Genomic DNA, 22,044 nt, shown 5'->3' on the forward strand with positions numbered 1-22,044 from the left:
ACTGAGACAACGCATTTTATTGACAATGCATGATATAATAAAGGAGCTCGCAATACAAAGGAAACGAACAAGAATGAAACTCAGTTGTGTAGCGTGACCTCGGCTACCATTGTGTGGGTATAATTCAATGAAAATCCCATATAAAATTCAAGTCAGGACATGCCATATAATGAAAATCTTGTTTAAAAAACATAGGTAGTTACTGGATGATTACGCCAATGACTGAATAAAGTGAACCATAATCACTGAAATATTGAAAACATGTAATCACAATAGCATATTAAAACGCACTTCAACGAATGAAAACGTCGTATATCAACACTGTTACATAGTACAATTGAATATACCTAGAACAGACGCACAATTACATGTCCGCTCCAACACAAATTAAACTTTAATAGTTAGGGTCACAGACTAGATAGACTAGTTCAGATCGAACTATTTCTGTGACCCCCATGGATCAACAGATACATTATCCCGTCAACCTCCTTTTTGAAATGTATATAATTTTCTTTTTTATGCCTTCTTCAGATTTGTATCTGGTGAATAAACAATTCAATGACAATGAATACACAATTCAATAGTTATTCCTCTCTGGGGCCGTTTAGCATACAGTCAATATTTTGCTATAATCTGTAGGCGCATAGTTATAAAAAAAAATCCTTCTCACAGCAACCTCTATCCTACCAAGTCCCCGTTAATCGCTGGATTGATATGGGGTACATGGTCAAAGTCGGTCTAAGAACTTGAGCCATTCATAAAGAGATAAAGTACAGGCAAAACCTAAACCAACTACTTGTAGATTTCGAGGCAGCCATTCTACATAGTTTCATGATAATAAATTCGACTAATGGACAAGGGTCGATCGGGTTATCACCAATTTTATGATCGACGTCTTGATACTAGAGAGACATTTTCGACATATTATTCCGTCAAAAATTATTAATCATTATTTGAAATAACGACACATAGGACAAATTCGTTTTGTTAAAGTGACCTGAATCTAACAGGTGTTATAATTACATGCGGAAACTTGTTAACTCACTATCTTAAAAAAAAAACCCAACACATTCTTGCCTTTTCACCACCTCAGCTTTCGTTCCCGATGTCGACGCCCCTCTCCTGCATGATAGCCATCGTTTCAATTGTTCGATTGTAGCATCTGCAGGATCAGACGTCGGTAATTTTGCCCCCGGGACATCATCTTCGGTCAGTAGCACGGGACCGAAATTGCCACAGTCTTCCATATCGTACACAATAGTATTGTAAGTACGACAGCCAGGTATACGTAATTGCTAGTTTTTCGAGGAATCGATACGCCCCCAACGTCGATAATCATAATAATTAATTCAATGTTACTCTTTCTCTTTCGGTTTGAAATTGAACATACTTAATAGGGACGATCGCATAATTTCGCACAAGCTCAATAAACGAACATCGTTCGTTTAGGACACCCCCTCCCTCTAAACGAACGTTCACGATCACAAGTGTGACATCACATGTTCTTGGGGAGGGTCATATTTTGCATTACAATGTTGTTGTTGTTGTTGTTGTTGTTGTTGTTGTTGTTGTTGTTGTTGTTGTTGTTGTTGGGGTTTTTTTTGGGGGGGGGGTTACATTTTACAATCCGTAGTTTTGTAACGAAATTGAAGATTCAATGATTGTCAATTCTTCTGTGTTTTGAGATGTAAAAGCGAGATGAGCACTCAACATTTATTTTTACGAGTACAAATACATATAATTATTAACAGAAAATTGTTTAATAAAACGATGTATTTTATTGAGTGTACACTCTCACCTCATCACTCACACTGTCCGTGAATGTTGTTGTTAAAATATCTATATATATATAATTAACAGCAACCGGTGCCAAGTTTATCACTCTTTTATATTGACGAAATACATGTATAACCTTTCAAATCTGTACTGCACATTGGCATTCTCCCTCTTCGTTGCAAAATTAAACTCTGCACAAAACAATAAACAAATAAATATCATTAAATAGAACAATAAATATAAATTATTTCTGCAATATAATATGAATCTCATACTGTCATAAATAATAATCAGTGATTGCTCTCACGTGTTAAAGATATTAAGTTCCAAAACAGTTCCAAAAATATCAACATGGACAACACAACACAAGTACGGGCCATGTACAGAATATGTGCATTGTCAGTATATGCAATTGTCATGGGAAGGGTCATGTTTTACGTATACAAAATGAGACAAATGGGAGGGTCACTTTAAATTTTTACAAATGGAGAATGGGGGGGGGGGGTGTCATGTTTTACTTAACAGACCATGTGTGATTTCCTCCGGCCCTCCCCTGTAAATACTGAAGGTTCCCTTAGAAGTTCATCAATTGCATTGACGCCATGGCCACACCCCCTCCACCATAAACAAACAATTTAAAGTTCTCTTTATTAAGCCTGTGTGACATTAAGCGATCGTATCTTATTATATAGTGTTCAACTCGAACATCACTTTTAAATTTGCGAATCCTATGTTTAAGCACGAGACTATCATGTGCTACAGATCATACAAGAAAGAAATTTGTAGGGAGAGAGAGAAAGATCTTCAAAAGCGAACTTGCCAAGGGGAATGCCATGCCACTCCACAAAATAAAAGTTCCAGAAACTTTTGGTTCTCGTGATTTCGTGTCACACAAATTTCAAGCGATTACCAAGAAACACTAAATTGAAACTCTGATTCACCTTGATCATAAAACTTAGATGAATGTATGTATTACTTCAGCTAAATAATCATGAATATAATGACGGATGGTGTGGATGCCAACATGGTTTCTAACTAAACCACGCCTGGGCAAAGTCCCTCAATCAGCACAAAAAATTGTTCATCCATGGCCAATCGTCGTGAACCCCATCTGTTATAATGACGTAAACAGTGTATATGTAGCATCCTCAGCTGACAAATGAATACTAGTAAAGTTCCGCATGTCATCCCAGTTCAATGACCTTTGACCTAGACCTCCTGCTGACCTCAAAAACGTTGCATCGTGTTGTGCATGCATGCAGCAGCTGCAGCTCATGAATGTAGTTAGTTTACCACTGAATACATATTCTATTGAATATTTATGCAACATATATTACTGGTACGACTTCTTCTGCAACTGAAAAGGACTTCAAGATTCTTTCCAAAGCAAAGGTAATGTTCAAGTTGATAACGTAAATGCCGATGTTGATAACGGTAGTCAGCAATGCGATATATGGTACTCGAATTCGAGTTCCGTATAATAGTAATATTAATAATAATACTATTATTAGTTTTAATCATGATTGGTAGAAACACACCGGGGGAAACACATCCTTTCTACCTCCAGCATCATCCATGATCATTCCGTCTGAAACACAGTCACTTGTTACTCACTAATGATATAGTTTGTGGCATGACCATCCGGCATCCTTGAACAGATTATTAGCTCACAAGTGACTGTGGTCTGACCCCGGGGTCTGACGTCTGCAAGCAGGACGAGCGTAGACTCGTGTATGCATCAATTTAGGGGTAAACCATTGACATTGGGGTGGGGTGGGGGTGAATTGGACCGTATTGAAACACTTGAGAATGCCATGACCACAGTGTTATCAGTCTTCCAACTGTAATTGGTTTGTTTTGTTTTTGTTTTGTCTGTCTGTCTGTCTGTCTGTCTGTCTGTCTGTCTGTCTGTCTGTCTGTCTGTCTGTCTGTTTGTTTGTTTGTTTTGGTGACAAAAAAACAACAACAAAAAACAACAACATTATTTCATATGTACCTGAGATTATTGCATCAGTGCACGTGGATGCTAGTGTTATTTGCACCGCAGGGTAATACCAAAAACATTATTGTCAAATGATATGCAAATGAGGATGCGATTGTTCATTCCACACAAAAGCGTGTGATCACAGTGTCATTTTTATGGAAATTTGTTGTTTCGGATAAACATATGTAATAATAACAGAATGCCATGCTGTGTGAGTTCCAGTGTGAGTACTCGGGGGTATTTGCACTCAAGTTTCACTTTCACTCCCTACACTGATGAAAGTACTGCCAGAGAACACTGCAAACACTCGTGCAAATACCCTGAGTACGTCACACTTGCACTCATGCATCATGGGTAATTCTGTCATATTATTGCACTATGTATATTGAAATTTTCAGAAATTTGGAACTCTTGGTAAATTCCACCTTACAGATATGGAGAGTCTATTAAAGAAGGAGCTGGGATGTAATCAGGTGAAGTCATTTGGTTTTGGTGGAGGCGGTTGTATTAACAGTGGACAGAGTTATGAAACTGATACCCATGGCAAGGTGTTTGTTAAGATGAACTCAAAGAGTGGGGTAAGTGATAATGTTCCATATTTTGTACTACTATCAAAGTATCAATATGAAAGTAATTTACCTAGTAGGATCTATGAGTGACCCTATTTTGTTTCCTGTTTCTTGATTGTATACCCGACTGACCCAATTTTCAGTTCCGTCATCAAGATAAAAAAAGAAATTTATTTTTGATTGCTCTTAATATTTTGTGTCCCAACAGCAAGAATATATAAGCAAGTGTCTGGACTGTCAACGTCACCTACAGTCATGTCGAGGACACTTGTTCAAGAACAGAACATTTCTTTCATGACGGAAGTTATTCAAGTAGGGGGCCTGAGATCATGCCAGTTGTGTAGGGAAGGTGAGAAAGGGCTTGTTACTAGGAAAGGAAGATAGATGAAAAAAAGATAGCGAGGAGGAAAAGGAGAGGCAGAGAAGCATGAAGAAGATGATTTTTTATTTTTCTACTTTTTTTTTTAACTAGACCGACTAACCGACCGACTGACTCATAGTTGCTAATGAGAAACATAAAAAGAAATTAGGTTCACCCTTACATAAAGTAAAAGTGAATTGCAAACTCAAAATATGTCAAGCTTTATTGGACAAAAAATCTCCTAAGAGACTTAATTTTACCAGTGTAAAATAATAATTAATAATTTTATTCCCCAAGCTTGCATGCTTTCATTTTGTATAAATCCTTGACTTTTCCATCATATTTCTTAACATAGGCACGGACAATGTTTGATGGTGAGATGGCAGGTCTAGATGCTATTCTTGCAACCAATACTGTCAAAGTTCCCCGTCCATATAAAGTGCTGGACCATGGTACAGGTGCTATTCTTATTACAGAGCACTTAGATATGAGAAAGCTTGATCGACATACTGCAAAGCTTGGAGAACTTTTTGCTAAGTAAGTTGTTAATCCATACAACTGATTTGAAATTTTTAGTGTCATTATTTTTTCTCCATTCATTGCCTAATCCCCAATAAATGATTTTATTAAAAAATCAGGAACTTTTAAACAGCCTTGGATCTTTATCACAAAATTGCTCTTGTGTAAATATTCATGATTCATATTAGTGTTTATTACCTTTAGATATAACAGTCATGAATATTCATGGTCTGCTATCACATATACACAACTCTGCTGACTCCCATCAGACAATGCATGTCCATAGCAAAGATCTCCTCTGAACAATAGAATGAGGAACAACTTTCAACTTGAGTATTTCTCGACAGTCACACATAACATAAGTATGTAAATCATGCAATAACTTGCTGGATCCATGGAGTACAGTTATATCCTGCAGTGACATTTCCCTTTAATTCATGATGTTGTAGCAATAAGACACATTAGATACTGAAATTGAGTTTTATTACTCCTATAAAAATAGAATTTTACAATTTGAACTGTAAAAAGTATACAAAGGTTGATTGGTTGGTACTGGGAGTCAGAAAAATAGCATAATACTAGTTGAGTCTGGCCCCTCAAACATTATTAAGTTACAAAGTGTTTTGTGTTGTTTTTTTGTTGTTGTTTTTTGTGTGTTTTAGGGGGTTTTGTGCCATAAATTGCTCCCAGCCATTTTCTTTTGTACGCAATAAAGTTCTACAGAGTTCAATTCAGGTTTGGGACTATGTGACAGGACTATGTTGCATGCGCCATATCATGACGTGGCACTGTCAAGGCTTGCCCAGTCAGTCCACAAGTTACAAAGCTACAATTAAAGCATTGTAACTCAAGGGCAGTGTAAATAGACATTAAATGCAAAATGAATAAATAATACTAAATATGCGAGTATACTATAGTTTTCAATGAGTGTGTTTTTGGAATCACAAAATGAAAACCTAGATGGCTGGGATCTGATGCCAGGTAGTAGATTGTTCCAAAAAACTGCACTTGTGTAAGTTATTGTAAATTTGCCCTTGGACATATTTACCTTAGATACAAAGAGATTTCCCTGTGTATAATTGACAATTTCTTTATGTAGGATGCATCTATACAATGAAGAGATTGGAAAGAAGGAAACCAAGGAGTCATCTAGGGTTGGAAGTGAAGATCAAAGTTATATCAGTAAATTTGGTTTTCACGTAACTACTTGCTGTGGATTTATTCCTCAAGATAACACCTGGCAAGATGATTGGGTGGTAAGTATCACAAATGATTGTGACCTGGAGAGGGACTATTATACATTTATTGCCTGGCTATGAGGACACAGTAGTAATAGATGTCTATTACCACTATGGTTTTTATGTAGCAACTATTTTCCAACGCTTAAAGCCAAGGGAAATAGTTAACAGCTTGATGAGTATAGTAATATGACATCTACTAGTGCCCGTATAAGGCCAGGCAATAAGTGTTTTATAACACACCACATTCTTAGGCACATATTATTTCCATATTCAAAGCAAATCCCTGACAAGACTTCTGTGTAACATGAATATTGCCCTAGGGAAAATAGGATGTGACTAGTACCCATATATGCAAATTGAGGTCGCTGTGGATAAGTAGGCCATACCATGTGATATGATTTAGGCCAAATCACCGAAGTTTATATGAAAACAAAGTGTTGTAATGTATTTTAGTAAGAATGCACCATTCTCACCCATTTTCATAAAATCTCTCAAGCCTTTGCAGAAACTTCCATGAAGATGAAATAAAACTTTTTGCTTATTTTCTGGAGAGAATTTCTAAATTTTAATTACATTTTACTCAAGATCGAAACTTTGACCATAACATGACATAATCAGTGCGCTAGGGAAAATCTGTGTTATGCCCTGTTATCTGGGTTTGATGAGGCTACTTAATGGACCATAAATGTTGCCAAGTACACGATGTAATCACAGCTTACAGATTATTGTGTTGACATATAGTTTTAAATGTCCCCATTAACTCCTGGCTATAACTTCAGTTTGAGCACCATTGACATATGAAGATATTTGTTTGGCCATAAGTAGGGAAATGACTGATGTTATCATAAGGTTGTTAAATTGCCCGAGTATATATGAGTTGGTTTAATTCTAAGATAAGACAGGTGGGGTTTGAATACCATTCTTTTAGTGGAGTGGTTTTCTAATGAAGAAAGTTATTATCCACAGCAGATGAAATTTTTTCTGTACCAAATATCTAAATTTGCCATTTTACACCAGACCGAACCTTGGATATAAAATTAAATTGTTTACATTTTCTCTTTGCAAAGTTTTTAATTTTGAATTACATTTTATCAAGATAGAAACTTGGAAAAGAACTTTTTCATCGGTAGCAGATGAAATGAACTATGAACTATGCTACATGTTATACATGTATACAACATTCCCCAATTTGAAATTCCAGACATATTACACCAGACAGAAACTTGTGCAACAAATTGGTCTGATAGAAGAGAAAACTGGTGATAGAGAGGCCTTAGAATTATGGTCTAAACTTCAAGTAAAAATACCTGAATTCTTTAAGGATATAGATATTAAGCCAGTATTATCACATGGTGATTTATGGCATGGTAATGTAGCTGAAACAACAGATGAACCAGGTAAGTTATGATGTATTAGATACTACCAAACTAGAGAGGCTATAGTATTTGAATTAGGTAACACCTGGTGATTTATGTGGTGGTAATGCAGCTGAAACAACAGATGAACCAGGTAAGTTATGATGTATTAGATACTACCAAACCAGAGAGGCTATAGTATTTGAATTTGGTAACGCATGGTGATTTATGGCATGGTAATGTAGCTGAAACAACAGATGAACCAGGTAAGTTATGATGTATTAGATACTACCAAACCAGAGAGGCTATAGTATTTGAATTAGGTAACACCTGGTGATTTATGGCATGGTAATGTAGCTGAAACAACAGATGAACCAGGTAAGTTATGATGTATTAGATACTACCAAACCAGAGAGGCTATAGTATTTGAATTTGGTAACGCATGGTGATTTATGAGGAATGCAGCCGAGACAACAGATGAACCAGGTAAGTTATGATGTAATAGATACTACCAAACCAGGGAGGCTATAGTATTTGAATTAGGTAATACATGGTGATTTATGAGGAATGCAGCCAAGACAACAGATGAACCAGGTAAGTTATGATGTATTAGATACTACCAAACCAGAGAGACTATAGTATTTGAATTAGACAACACAATGTTTTTGTGTCTCCCACAAGGTTTTTTGTTACGAATTACAGACAACATACAGACACTGATAGCGTACAATTACGAATTAATATTGCCTGCTGGGTATATACATGTATAGGGAAGGCCTCATAGCAGGTTTAGTACTTCTTTGGTAGGACTTAGTTGTTAGGGTCTGGGCTACCAAGACTTACCTTTGAAACCTGTTTAGTCTTTTACCATTCAAATGACCTTTTCACAAAGTAGTCTCAATTTTATCTTTTTTAATCATGTGCATTTTGTGTTTAACTCCTTGTACTGAGCTGCAGTGAACGATTACATAGTGACAATGTTTTCAAGTTCATCTATAGTTATTGCAGTTATTGTTCATGCTTGCAGTGTATCCACACAAAAAATCACAAACTTTTCATCAGTAACAATGAATGTTGTTTTTTAAATGAAAGGAAACATGATAAATTCATTTTATTAATTACTAATTCTGTCTATATAAGAAAGCATTTCCCATTCATATTACTACATTTTAGCTCCAATGGGCACAGCCCAGAGGTGCCATAGGATGAACCACACTCATTATTACCCTTGTAATTGAGCTTCATTACTAAATGTACTAAGGCCTAAAGAAAAAAGTGTTTGGTTCCGATTACCCAACCCTACCTAGTTTTTCACTGCCGACCCTAAACATTTTTTTTCCATATTCAAGAGAAAAATAATAAAATCGCGAAAATTGTGAAGTGTCGCCAGAAATAGTGGATGCGGTAACTGATATAAATTGAAAATGACAATATAATTTTTCTTCTAATCTGTAATGGCTGTACATCTGATAAGGAGAAACCAATAATACATGGTGATACAGCAGTGATAAGCTATTGAATTTTTGTTTTTTTAATTATAGTGTCAACAGGGGAGTTCAAGTTCCATGAACTTCCAGTGTAGTGCTTTGAGACTTCCAATGTTTACACTATATATGTTGATCATAGGGTGATTAGAATTGCACAACAGATGAACCGCAATCATCCACTTGTGTATCTACAATATTGAAGAACAGGCTAGATTACCAGTGACATAGCACCTTAACAGTACATTATTGTTTGGACAATTATCTACATTGCATAGCTACTGGAATATATTTCTTAGATGATATTGTATCTTGTTAACCTAATCAACAATTTTACTAAACTGAATTGATTATTTGACCAATTCTCTATCCTATGTTTTCAGTCATTTTTGATCCAGCACCATTTTATGGACATCATGAGTTTGATCTTGTATTAGCTGGCATATTTGGTGGATTCGATAGTTCCTTTTATTCGGCATACCACAATCTTATACCCAAGGCACCAGGATTTCAGCAAAGAAATGAATTTTACCAACTCTTTCACTATTTAAACCATTGGTAAGTTTTGGCCATTCATTATTTGTTAAACAATTTACATGCTGGTAATATGAATATTCAGGTAATAGATTAATAAAGGTATAAGTACTGCAGTAAAATGTAGTCACCCCCCCCCCCCCCTCAGAATTCAGTCATTGTCCCCCACACCCATGACACCTAAACCATTGCTAAGTTTTGATAATTAAATTTCAATACAAACCTATTGGTTATGAAAATATTCAGTTGATAGGTTGAAGTTACTGAGCAACATTAAGCCCCCCCCCCCCCCCCCCCTTACAAAAGCCCCCAACCCTACCCATTTTCATTATTATTTTCAACATATAAAACACATGCAGACTTGTATGAATGTTTAGTTGATAGGTTGAAATTATTCAGTTCTTACATTTTTTTCTTTCGCTTCTTTTATTCAGGAATCATTTTGGTTCCAAATTCAGAAGTCAGTCACTTGGTATAATGAGAAGTTTGGTGAGATGAAGATAGTGTTTGCTGAAACGTGGAATTTCTCTGGTAGATCAATTTAATGCTCAGAACTTGCCAATTACATTTAATAGTGTGACTTGACTCTATCATAATATTAGTTTAACAAGGATTTAATAGTGCATGGCTGTTCACATATGTGGTGAAGATTTTAGGCTATGAGAAAAACCGATCAAAAACTAGATTAGGGCCGAAATTTTGTTATTGGCGTTACTCAAGCATTGCCTACTGTCCTCTAGTGTCAGAATGAAGGTTTGGTGTCTCAAGCGTAAGATTATGATACAAGTTTTGTAACTTCGCCTATGATTTGTTTTTAGCATAAATAAGAATGTGAAATCATTTGTAAGTCAACATCAACAAAATATGGTAGGGAATACCCCCATGCAGTATATGGTATAGGCCCAGACTTACATAATAAGTGGTTTATTTACCAAACTATAAATGATTACAAAACTGTGGTAACAAAAAAGGAAAGAGAGAAGGGTAAATGGGGAGTCAAGTAATAGCTTACAGCTAATCTAGTCTGAGTCCCAGCATTGTACATTATAAGAATAAGAGGTTCAGTCATCAATGTTCATAGATACTTGCTGAATCTGTGATTGTGAAGTTTAAAAAAGAACATATGACTTTTGGAAGGGTCAAGTTACAGAGAAGTATACCAAATTCGTGGGCGAATTCCTTATGCGTGTGACAACCAACTTCAACAATTTGGTCAGTTGTCATTTTTGGCCTTGCTTGGCTAAACGGTGGATGTACAACGTGCATGCTGTATAAGGTTGAAATTATAATGAAAAACCTAGGGGGTCTATTTATCTCATATGAAAGTGTTGGGTGGGTTATTCAACTGTTCAACATTTGTTTTTAGCTTACAATGAAATATTTCAACCTTTGACGTGCACATATTTTGGACTCAAAGTTAGCAGAAATTAATTCAACATGACTTTTAATCTTATTTGGACTTGGTCATTTTTTACATTTGTCTGTCGTATATGCACCCTCGTCAGATTGCTTCCATGGCATAATTTTCTAACGCAACAGACCACCAAGACTCTTGTCTGTGTGTTTGTTCTTGCTCGCTTGGATTACTGTAATACTAATAGTCTGCTTTCTGGTTGTTCTAAGAATCTTATTAACAAGCTACAGCACTCACAGAACACAGCTGAACGCCTTGTGTGCAAAGCAATAAAGTTTGACCATGCTGAACCACTCTCTTTGCATTGGCTAATGATCAACTCTCGCATACAATACAAGGTTTCTTCTATTTGTTATGATGCATTGGAGGTGACCGGTCCTGAATATCTTTCTCATCTTCTTCATCTTTATGCTCCCCATAGACAATTGAGGTCTTCTTCTGACTCCCGCATACTAAAGAAACCATTTTTCAGTAAGAAAATTGGCGAGCGTTCCTTTGCTTACACTGCTCCTTCAGTTTTGAACAGTCTCCCCCACAGTCTTCGACACATTCACTCTACATGTAAGTCCTCCTTCCGATCTGCCCTTACAACTCACCTATTTCAGTCATAAATTTCACTCACTTGTACACTTCTCTCTGCATCCTTCCTATGTTTTCAATTGTTTTTCGGTATCCTTTTGGTTTTGTTAATAGTTCTTTGTCTGTGCCTAGATCTCTATGAGGACAGGTGCATTATAAATTCACTTTATTATTATTATTATTATTATTATTATTATTATTATTATTATTATTTGAATGTATTTTCTTTACTGTAATTTGAAAATGAGTTATTTTCAACTTCTGCATATAAAGTGACCTCAAATTGCAAAGTTTTATACAGTTGACATCACTCTAGAGAAGATTTTATAGACATTCAGAAGTTGAGTTTCTCTCCCTGTCTGCTTTTACAAAATCTAGAAATGAATATACATTGCCATGACAATACAAATATTTATAATTTTTATTCTTACTCTGCCTTCGTTGGAGATAGCTCGAAAGTAACCCAATTTTACAAATGAATATTTCATTCTATTTTTAAAATATTGAGTCAACACAATTTTATGATTGCTAAAGACCACTTCACCTGAATTGGTTACCATGGAAACATATACAATGATTCCCAATTTTCAGTATTGTAAAGTACAAATGTGAAGAATATTTTTTTGCAAAGTGTGGAGAAATTTTCATCACTTTCAAACAGTCACATTTCGTAGTATTTCTCATTAGGCCTAAAAAAATAAATGTTTGGTTCCGGTTACCCAACCCCACCTAATTTTTCACTGTTGACCCTAAACTTTTTATTACATATTCCAGAAAAAAATAATAAAATTGCAAAATTGTGAAGTCTCACAAGAAATAGTGGATGCAGAAACTGCCATCAGCTTAAGCAGACACTCTGAAACTGTACTTCCAATCTGTAATGGTTGTACATCTGATGAGAAGAAATAAACAACACAGAGATCATTTTGCAAAAAATGGAAAACCTGAACGAGACACAGAAAAAAAATAAAATGAAAAGTTTATCTACCCTACATACTCTAAAATTGAGCATAACCAGAACCACACAATTTTTTTATTAGGCCTTAATACCATTTTTGGAGTAAAATGGTCTCAGTTCAAATCAAGAAAATCAAGCGTCACCATGAAATTAAAAAATATATATATATAGATTTATTTTGTGCCATAACACATTGTTTAAATGTTTTGTAAATTATTGAGTTATAAGCAAGGACTTAGTATATGTTATTTCACATTGTTTTTTCAAGTAGAAAAACATACTAAAGTTGTTAGATGAAATAAAAATTCACTTTAAGAAGTTTGATTTGTGGAAGTTGGCCCCAAGGTACATTCTACTGTAATAATAGTTCAACTCATATCAAATCCGCAATATCTTGAAAACATATGGGAAAACATAAGGTATGTCTGGGCTGTAAAATGTGACCCTCTCCGACTCCTTTTTCTAAAATCTGACCCTCCTCCATCTCAAAATGACAAATTCACTGATAGATAGATGGATGGAAATTATGTGGACAGATTAAAGGGACAGTAGCTGTAACTTTTGATGATTTTTTTCAGTATGTTTGTTCTGTGTATCAACTACAGTTTTTAGTTTCTTGTTCTACTCCATAAAGCACATTGAAACACTCCTGTGTTTGGCAAATGCTTGTAAACACAGTCTGTATATGTACAAACTGCATTGTTATTTTTGACAAATGAATATTAGTCTGTACTAAAATTATCAACAATAACAGTGCACTTTACACATATACAGACTGTGTTAACAAGCCAAATACAGGGTATTTCAACATGTTTTAAGGAGTAGAACAAGAAACTGCAAGTAAGACAGAGTACAACATGAATTCTTGTGAAATTCTAAAATATGTTTATTACCATTTATTACTATTTTCGATGGTAATTCCAGTGCAAATAAAATATTCTAAACTATTTTCTGCTCGATGGATATTCTCATGAGACAAGATATTGAAGCCAGTGACTGGTTTCAGCATGTATGTGATACAGGTCAATCTTTGCATGGAAATTGCACTTGTATGGCTCCGAGTTATGCACATTTTGCACTTGTATGGCAATGTATATGCATTTTAAAACAATGTGCAGCTTGTCCTCTGTCACATGATAATTATTCCCAAACAGACAAGCTACACAAGATGTCATTAGGACTTGTTTGGCATGTGGAAAAACAGTAAATTGTAACTACATGCAGTTTAGCTAAATATGAGCCTGAGTTTGAAGGGATGTGTGTTGTTTCTCTCAGAATTGTAGACTTTGTTTGAAATAGTGCTGAGTACATTTTACAAGAATTTTATCTTCTCACTGTATGGTAACAATTACAATCAAGGTAGGTCATAAATGAGTCAACGTAAAATGTGACCCTCCCACTGGATGGGTTTCTAAAACATGACCCTCCCCTTTGGACAGGTTTCTAAAACATGACCCCCCCCCCCTCCGTAATTACTGAAGGCTCCCTTAGGCCGAAAGCGCCTCACTCGATATACATTGTTAGACTCTCACTAACGTGATTTTCTTTGTTCCAAATTAAACCTTCAAAAGTTTTGAATTTGTGATTCATTTCAATTTTATTTTGTGACTGAAAATGTGGCCAACTTCACCCCCCCCCCCCCGCTATATATGCCAACTACATCATAGTACATGTACTACTACGAGTACTACTAGCCTCCCAAGCGCTAGCGCTATATATAATATACGCAATCTCGCCACTGTCTAGCACCCCGGTCTAGCACTCGCTTAGGTGACTATTTCATTAAAGAAAAGAATACATTAGTGTTATCAAAATAAAGAGATCGAAAAAAACCCTCAAACTTGAGCAAGTCTGTGATACAAATGTAACTAAACTTGTAACTAATAGTACTATTAAACTAGTAAACGTTGCGCATGTACAATCAGTTCAATGACCTTTGACCTACAGCTGACCTCAGAAACGTTACATCGCGTCGAGTATGCATGCAGCGCATCCCACAGCAGATCATGTCATGGTATAGTTGATCACTGGTGAAGACATATTGTATTCAATACTTATGCAACAGATATTACTGGTACGACTTCTTCTGCAACTGAAAAGGACTTCAAGATACTTTCCAAAGGTAATGTTCATGTTGATAACGGTGGACACCAATGCATATCGTGTACTCAAATTCGAGTTCCGTGTTATCATATCATGGTTGGTAGTACTAGTAGCGCTGCTGGATATGATGTACATGTATACGCTACGGGGTTCGACACGTCTCCCCCCCCCCCCGGTCCCCTCAAGTAAGGGGGAAGACATGTCGGACCTCGTAGCGTATATACATCCAGAGCTAGGTTGGGAGAAACACACCCTTACTACCACAGGCACTCGAATCAATCTGTATGATTTTTTTTAAATGTGTAGTCCGGAATATACATGATATAATAATTGATATAGACTGTAAGATACTTCGTGACGTTTCGCCCTCACCGGCCTCCCTAGGGGTTGCCTGATGTTTGAGGGCGCCCCGTCACGGCGTACCTTACAGACTATGCGGAATACACCTTACAGATTGATTCGAGTGCCTGTACTTCCATCCATGATCATTGCGTCTGCAACACAGTCACTTGTTACCCACTAATGAGATGGTTTGTGGCATGACCATCCTTGAACAGACTAGTAGCTCATCATAAGTGACTATGGTCTGCAAACAGGACTAGCGTAGACTCATATCATGTCCGTCAACAACAATCGTGTCTGCGTCAATTTAGGGGTAAACCACTGATATGGGGGTGGGGTGGATTGGACCGTATTGAAACATGAGAATACTATGATCACACAGTGTTCCAACTGTAAATATTGGGAGATGTATTTACACGAGAGAAATGTATGAAATGTTCATATTAGAGTTTCTAACGACATTATTGCAAAGAAAAAAATTTTTAAAAAAAATTATTGCATATATACCTGGGAATATTGCACCAGTGATCGCATACTAGTGTTATTTGTACTCAGTGCAGTGCAATACCCAAAACATTATTGCATCCCTGTATTCAAATGATGCAAACGTTCGTTCTACCTGAAATTGCATGATAGCATAGTTTCATTTTTACGGAAATGTGTTGTTTCAGATAAACATATGTAATGATAACAGCACCCCCATGCGACTTTGAGTGCCAGTGTGGCTACTCCTGCTAGCATTGTTTTCTGCTGCACATTCACTCGCTATGCTCATGAAAGTACTGCTGCAGAGAACACTGCAAATTAACACTCATTAAAATACCCCGCGTATGCCACACCTGCACTCATGCATCATGGCTTCTGTCATATTATTGCATTGTATGTATATTGAAATTTTCAGAAATTTGGAACTCTTGGTAAATTCCACCTTACAGATATGGAGAGTCTATTAAAGAAGGAGCTGGGATGTAATCAGGTGAAGTCATTTGGTTTTGGTGGAGGCGGTTGTATTAACAGTGGACAGAGTTATGAAACTGATACCCATGGCAAGGTGTTTGTTAAGATGAACTCAAAGAGTGGGGTAAGTGATAATGTTCCATATTTTGTACTACTATCAAAGGACCAAGTGAAAGTAATTTACCGAGGGTCTATGACTCGTGACCCAATTTTTTTCCTGTTTCTCGATCATATATTCAACTGACCCAACTTTCAGCTCCATCATCAAGATAAAAAAGAAAATTGTTTTTGCTTGCCCTTAATATTTTGTGGAACAAGCAAGAATTAGCAAGTGTCTGGACTGTCAATGTCATCTACAGTCATGGTGGTGTAGACAACACTTGTTCAAAAACAGAACATTTCTTTCATGACAGAGGTTATTTAAGTAGGGGGCCTAAGAACATGCCAGTTGTGTAGAGAAGGTCGAAAAGGGCTTGTTACCAGGAATTCAAAAAGGAGAGGCAGAGAAGCACGAAGATGATTTTTTATTTTTCTACTTTTTTTAAAAAATAGAACGACCGACCCATAGTTGCTAATGAGAAAAATAAAAAGAAATTAGGTTCAAAGTGAATTGCTAAATCAAAATATGTGAAGCTTTATTGGACAAAAAATCTCCTAAGAGACTTGATTTTACCAGTGTAAAACAATATTGAATCATTTTATTTCCCAAGCTTGCATGCTTTCATTTTGTATAAATCCTTGACTTTTCCATCATATTTCTTAACATAGGCACGGACAATGTTTGATGGTGAGATGGCAGGTCTAGATGCTATTCTTGCAACCAATACTGTCAAAGTTCCCCATCCATATAAAGTGCTGGACCATGGTACAGGTGCTATTCTTATTATGGAGCACTTAGATATGAGAGGGCTAGGTCGACATGCAGCAAAGCTTGGAGAACGTTTTGCTCAGTAAGTTTTAATCCATAGAATTGATGATTTGATTCATTGTTCTTGGGTAAATATTCATGATTCATAAGTGCTTATTACATTTAGATATAACAGTCATGAATATTCATGGTCTGCTATTACATATACACAACTCTGCTGACTCCCATCAGACAATGCATGTCCATAGCAAAGATCTCTGGACAATGGAATGAGGAACAACTTTCAGTTTGAGTGTTCCTTGACAGTCGCACATAACATAAGTATGTAAATCATGCGATGACTTGCCAGAATCCACAGATTACAATTATATCCTGACGTGACATTTCTCTTTAATTCATGATGTGGTAGCAATAACACACAATAGATACTGAAATGCAGCTTTATTACCCATATAAGAAATAGAATTTTACAATTTGAACTGTAATGTATACAAAGGTTGATTGGTGGGTACTGGGAGTCAGAAAAAATAGCATAATACTAATCGAGTCAGCCCCCTCAAACACTATAAAGTTTTCTTGTTTTTTTCTGGAAATTGCTCCCAACCATTTTCTTTTATGCAGACATATATACACAACAGAGTTCTACAGAGTTCAAGTCAGGTTTGGGACTACATGACAGGGCTATGTTGCACGCTCCATATCATGACACTGTGGAACTGTCAAGGCTTGTCCAGTCAGTATATTGTTTCAAAAACTTCACCTGTATAAGTTATCGTAAATTTGCCCTTGGACATATTTACCTTAGACACAAGGAGATTTCCCTGTCTGTAATTGACATTTTCTATATGTAGGATGCATCTACACAATGAAGAGATTGGAAAGAAAGAAACCAAGGAGTCATCTAGGATTGGAAGTGAAGATCAAAGTTATATCAGTAAATTTGGTTTTGACGTACCTACTTGCTGTGGATTTATTCCTCAAGATAACACTTGGCAAGATGATTGGGTGGTAAGTATCACAAAGGATTGTGACTTGAAGAGGGACTATTATACATTTATTGCCTGGCTATGAGGGCACTATGTTACATGGTATATACAAAATTTCCAAATTTAATATTCCAGACATTTTACTCCAGACAGAAACTTTCACCATAAAGAACTTAAAGTTTTCATCGATAGCAGATGAAATGAACTATTTTACATGTTACATACAAAATTTCGAAATTTAAAATTACAGACGTTTTACACCAGACAGAAACTTGCCCAACAAATTGGTCTGATAGAAAAGGAAAGTGGTGACAGAGAGGCCTTAGAATTGTGGTCTAAACTTCAAGTAAAAATACCCGAATTTTTTAAGGATATGGATGTTATTAAGCCAGCATTATTACATGGTGATTTATGGGGTGGTAATGCAGCTGAAACAACAGATGAACCAGGTAAGTTATGATGTATTAGATACACCAAACCAGAGAGACTATATTATTTGAATTAGGTAACACATAGTGATTTATGGGGTGGTAATGCAGCTGAAACAACAGATGAACCAGGTAAGTTATGATGTATTAGATACTACCAAACCAGAGAGACTATAGTATTTGAATTAGGTAACACATGGTGATTTATGGGTGGTAATGCAGCTGAAACAACAGATGAACCAGGTAAGTTGTGATGTATTAGATACTACCAAACCAGAGAGGCTATAGTATTTGAATTAGACAACACAATGTTTTTTTGTCTCCCACAAAGTTTTTTGTTAACAATTACACAGACAACATACAGACACTGATAGCGTGTGATGTGTCTGCGAATTAATATTGCCTGATGGGTATATACATGTATAGGGAAGGCCTCATAGCAGGTTTAGTACTTCTTTGGTAGGACTTAGTTGTTAGGATCTGGGCTACCAAGACTTTCCATTGAAACCTGTTTAGTCTTTTACCATTCAAATTACCTTTTCACAATCTAGTCTCAATTTCATCTTTTTTAATCCTGCGCATTTTGTGTTTAACCCCTTGTACTGAGCTGCAGTGAACAACTTAATTATAGTGACAATGTTTTCAAGTTCTTCTACCATTACAGGTATTGTTCATACTTGCTGTGTATTATATAAAAAATCCCAACCTTTTCATCAACAACAGTTGACTGTTGTTTTTTAAATGAAAAGAAACATGATAAATTCATTTTATTAAGGCCTAAAAAAAAAATTGTTTGGTTCAAGTTACTCAACCCCACCTAATTTTTCACTGCCAACCCTAAACTTTTTGGATGCATTCCAGAAAAAAAAAATCGCAAAAATTTTGAAGTCTCGCGAGAAATAGTAGATGCTGAAACTGACATCAACTTAAAAAGACAATATAAAACAGTTCTTCCAATCTGAAATGGGTGTACATCAGATAGGAATAAATAAATAACACATGTATAGTGACCATTTTGAAAACAATGGAAAACCTGAAGTAGACACCCATACATGAAAGAAAATATATAATAAAATCAAATAAAAAATCTACCTATCCCACCTATTCTAATATCGAGTGTAATAGGAAGCACACAATTTTTTTTATCAGGCCTACTTACTAATTCTGTATATATAAGAAACATTTCCCATTCATATTACTACATTTTAGCTCCAATTGGCATGATCCAGTGTTGCCATAGGATGACCCATTAACTCTCATTATTACCCTGGTAATTGAGCCTTTAGTTCCAGTTTACTAAGATAGGCACAAACTATACAACTATTGTCGCAACATGTTGATACAAGTAATAAGCTATTGATGGGATGTTCTTTTAATTTACATATCTCAGTATGGAGTTCAAGGTCCATAAACTTGCAGTGTTGTTTTGGGACTTCCAATGTTTACACTATCTTGATCACAGGGTGATTAGATTTGCACAACAGAGGAACCGCTATCACCCACTTGTGTAGAATCTCACCTTGAAGAATAATAGATTTAGTTAGCATCTATCTTAGGAAAGTGAAGGCTCAATTAGCAGCCATAGCACCAATTACAGTGCAATTTTGTTAGGAGAATTATCTATGTTGAATAGCCACTGGAATGTATTACTTGGACAATGGTATATTGTTACCCCTGAATCAACTGTTTTACATACCAATTGAATCAATTTTTTGACCAATTCTCTGTTCCTATTTTTCAGTAATTTTTGATCCGGCACCATTTTATGGGCATCATGAGTTTGATCTTGCAATAGCGGGAATGTTCGGTGGGTTCGGTAGTTCCTTTTATTCGGCATACCACAATCTTATACCCAAGGAACCAGGATTTCAGCAAAGGAATGAATTGTACAAACTCTTCCACTATTTAAACCATTGGTATGTTTTGATCATTCATTATTTATTAAACAAATTACATGCAGGTAATATGAATACTGTTAATCTAGATATTTTTGCTACAAGAAAATTTTGCGATTTTAGAGTCTTCATCTAGTTCTCACAGACTAATTTTTACTAATTACTAGACTGGTGCATTGTGTTCATGTATAAGAACACATTTTAGTCACTACTTATTTTAGTTATGAGCGAAATAAGTGAAAATAAATCTTTAGTGAAAATTGCCAGGTTTAAAGTATTCAGTTAATAGGTTAATAAGTACTGCAGTAGAATGTAGTCACCCTCGCCCGTCATTATCTCCCACCCCTGTGACACCTAAACCATTGCCAAGTTTTGATCATTAAATTTCAATACACATATGTTGGTTATGAAAAGATTCAGTTGATAGGTTGAAATTACTGAACAGCATTAAGCCCCCCCCCCTTACAAAAGCCCCCACCCCACACATTTTAATTATTATTTTACAACAAATAAAACACATGCAGACTTAGAATATTCAGTTGATAGTTACATTTTTTCTTTCGCTTCTTTTATTCAGGAATCATTTTGGTTCAGGATACAGAAGTCAGTCACTTGGTATAATGAGAAGTTTGGTGAGATGAAAATAATGTTTGCTGAAACATGTGGAATTCCTCTGGTAGATCAGTTTTATGCCCAGAACTTACCACTTGCATTTAATGTCGTGACTTGTCTAGAGCATACTATGAGCTTAACAAGGCTTTAATAGAGTTAGTGTATGTGGTAAAGATTTTAAGCTATGAGTAAAACCTAATCGAAGACTAAATAATGACCAATGTTATGCTATAATAATAATAAACTTTATTGTAACATTATCTACTAGTATATTATCACTACAATACAATACAATAAAGTATAAAGAAAAATACTTGTATTGACCACAAAAACAAAAGTATTTTCACAATGTGAAAATCAACACAGCAAATTGGTTATACAGATAGTTATGAGTCTCTGATGCCAGGTATAATCAGAGGGCCTGAAAGGTAGTAAATGTATTTGTCGAGTGTACAACACCAGGCAGCTGATATATTTTTGTTCAAATGATATTCTCGGATTTTGAATCCATGTTGAATAAATTTGCTTATTTCAACGAATGTATTTTTGTCTTTTACTGTAAGAATCTTTATGAGATTCTCATTATCTGTGCTTGTACTAGAATATATATTTAATTTGTTAAAGAGTTCTTTCCTTTCATTTTGATATCCTGTACAGCGTAATAGATTATGCTCCTCGTCTTCTATTTCACCTTGTTTACATACAGGGCATGTCCTGCTTGATAAGGTGGTGTTTGTGTATCTTCCAGTTTCTATATGTAAAATATGTGCACTATGATTTGTTTTTAGCATAACTAGGAATGTAAAATCATTTGTAAGTCAACATCAACAAAATAAGTCACTGCAAAAAAAACAGAGTAATGAAATTTATAACAAGGTAGGGAACACCCCCATGCAGTATATGGTATAGGCCCAGATTTACATAATAAGTGATTTATTTACCAAACTATAAAATTATTGAGTTATAAACAAGGACCTAGTATATGTTATTTCAAATGTTTTTTTTTTCAAGTAGAAAAACATAGTAAAAGTTGTTATGTGAATTACCATGAAGAAGAAATATGATCACATTACTGAAGT

General features: G+C 35.6%; 2 protein-coding genes across 6 annotated transcripts; both read left to right on the forward strand.

Annotated features, from left to right (window-relative positions):
* Nucleotides 1–4,194: 4,194 nt before the first annotated feature.
* Nucleotides 4,195–10,321, forward strand: LOC144449710 (ketosamine-3-kinase-like). The gene is made up of 6 exons (XM_078140288.1): nt 4,195–4,338; nt 5,046–5,227; nt 6,309–6,465; nt 7,652–7,847; nt 9,673–9,847; nt 10,258–10,321. The coding sequence occupies exons 1-6, from the start codon at nt 4,195–4,197 to the stop codon at nt 10,319–10,321; spliced, it is 918 nt and encodes a 305-aa protein (XP_077996414.1).
* Nucleotides 10,283–21,585, forward strand: LOC144448913 (ketosamine-3-kinase-like). 5 transcript variants are annotated; one of them, XM_078139266.1, is made up of 7 exons: nt 10,283–10,354; nt 16,121–16,300; nt 16,945–17,126; nt 17,896–18,052; nt 18,281–18,479; nt 20,200–20,374; nt 20,931–21,585. In XM_078139266.1, exons 2-7 carry the CDS (start codon nt 16,157–16,159, stop codon nt 20,992–20,994), a joined length of 921 nt encoding a protein of 306 aa, XP_077995392.1. In that variant the 5' UTR covers nt 10,283–10,354; nt 16,121–16,156; the 3' UTR covers nt 20,995–21,585. The 5 variants fall into 5 exon arrangements, with proteins under 5 accessions (XP_077995392.1, XP_077995390.1, XP_077995394.1 ...); XM_078139264.1 differs by lacking the exon at nt 10,283–10,354 and adding an exon at nt 14,734–14,896; XM_078139265.1 differs by lacking the exon at nt 10,283–10,354 and adding an exon at nt 14,774–14,896 and having other exon boundaries at nt 16,155–16,300.
* Nucleotides 21,586–22,044: the final 459 nt, after the last annotated feature.

Source organism: Glandiceps talaboti, chromosome 18 (genome assembly GCF_964340395.1).
Source record: "Glandiceps talaboti chromosome 18, keGlaTala1.1, whole genome shotgun sequence".
Classification (NCBI taxonomy): Eukaryota; Metazoa; Hemichordata; class Enteropneusta; family Spengelidae; genus Glandiceps; species Glandiceps talaboti.

Bases quoted from the DNA above. Each gene is read 5' to 3' on its own strand.
- LOC144449710 (XM_078140288.1), top strand. From the start codon at position 4,195: ATGGAGAGTCTATTAAAGAAGGAGCTGGGATGTAATCAGGTGAAGTCA. The intron at 4,339-5,045 runs GTAAGTGATAAT...TTCTTAACATAG, and splicing joins AGATGAACTCAAAGAGTGGG to GCACGGACAATGTTTGATGG. The intron at 5,228-6,308 runs GTAAGTTGTTAA...TTCTTTATGTAG, and splicing joins CTTGGAGAACTTTTTGCTAA to GATGCATCTATACAATGAAG.
- LOC144448913 (XM_078139264.1), top strand. From the start codon at position 14,831: ATGCAACAGATATTACTGGTACGACTTCTTCTGCAACTGAAAAGGACT. The intron at 18,053-18,280 runs GTAAGTATCACA...TTAAAATTACAG, and splicing joins CTTGGCAAGATGATTGGGTG to ACGTTTTACACCAGACAGAA. The intron at 20,375-20,930 runs GTATGTTTTGAT...TCTTTTATTCAG, and splicing joins TTCCACTATTTAAACCATTG to GAATCATTTTGGTTCAGGAT.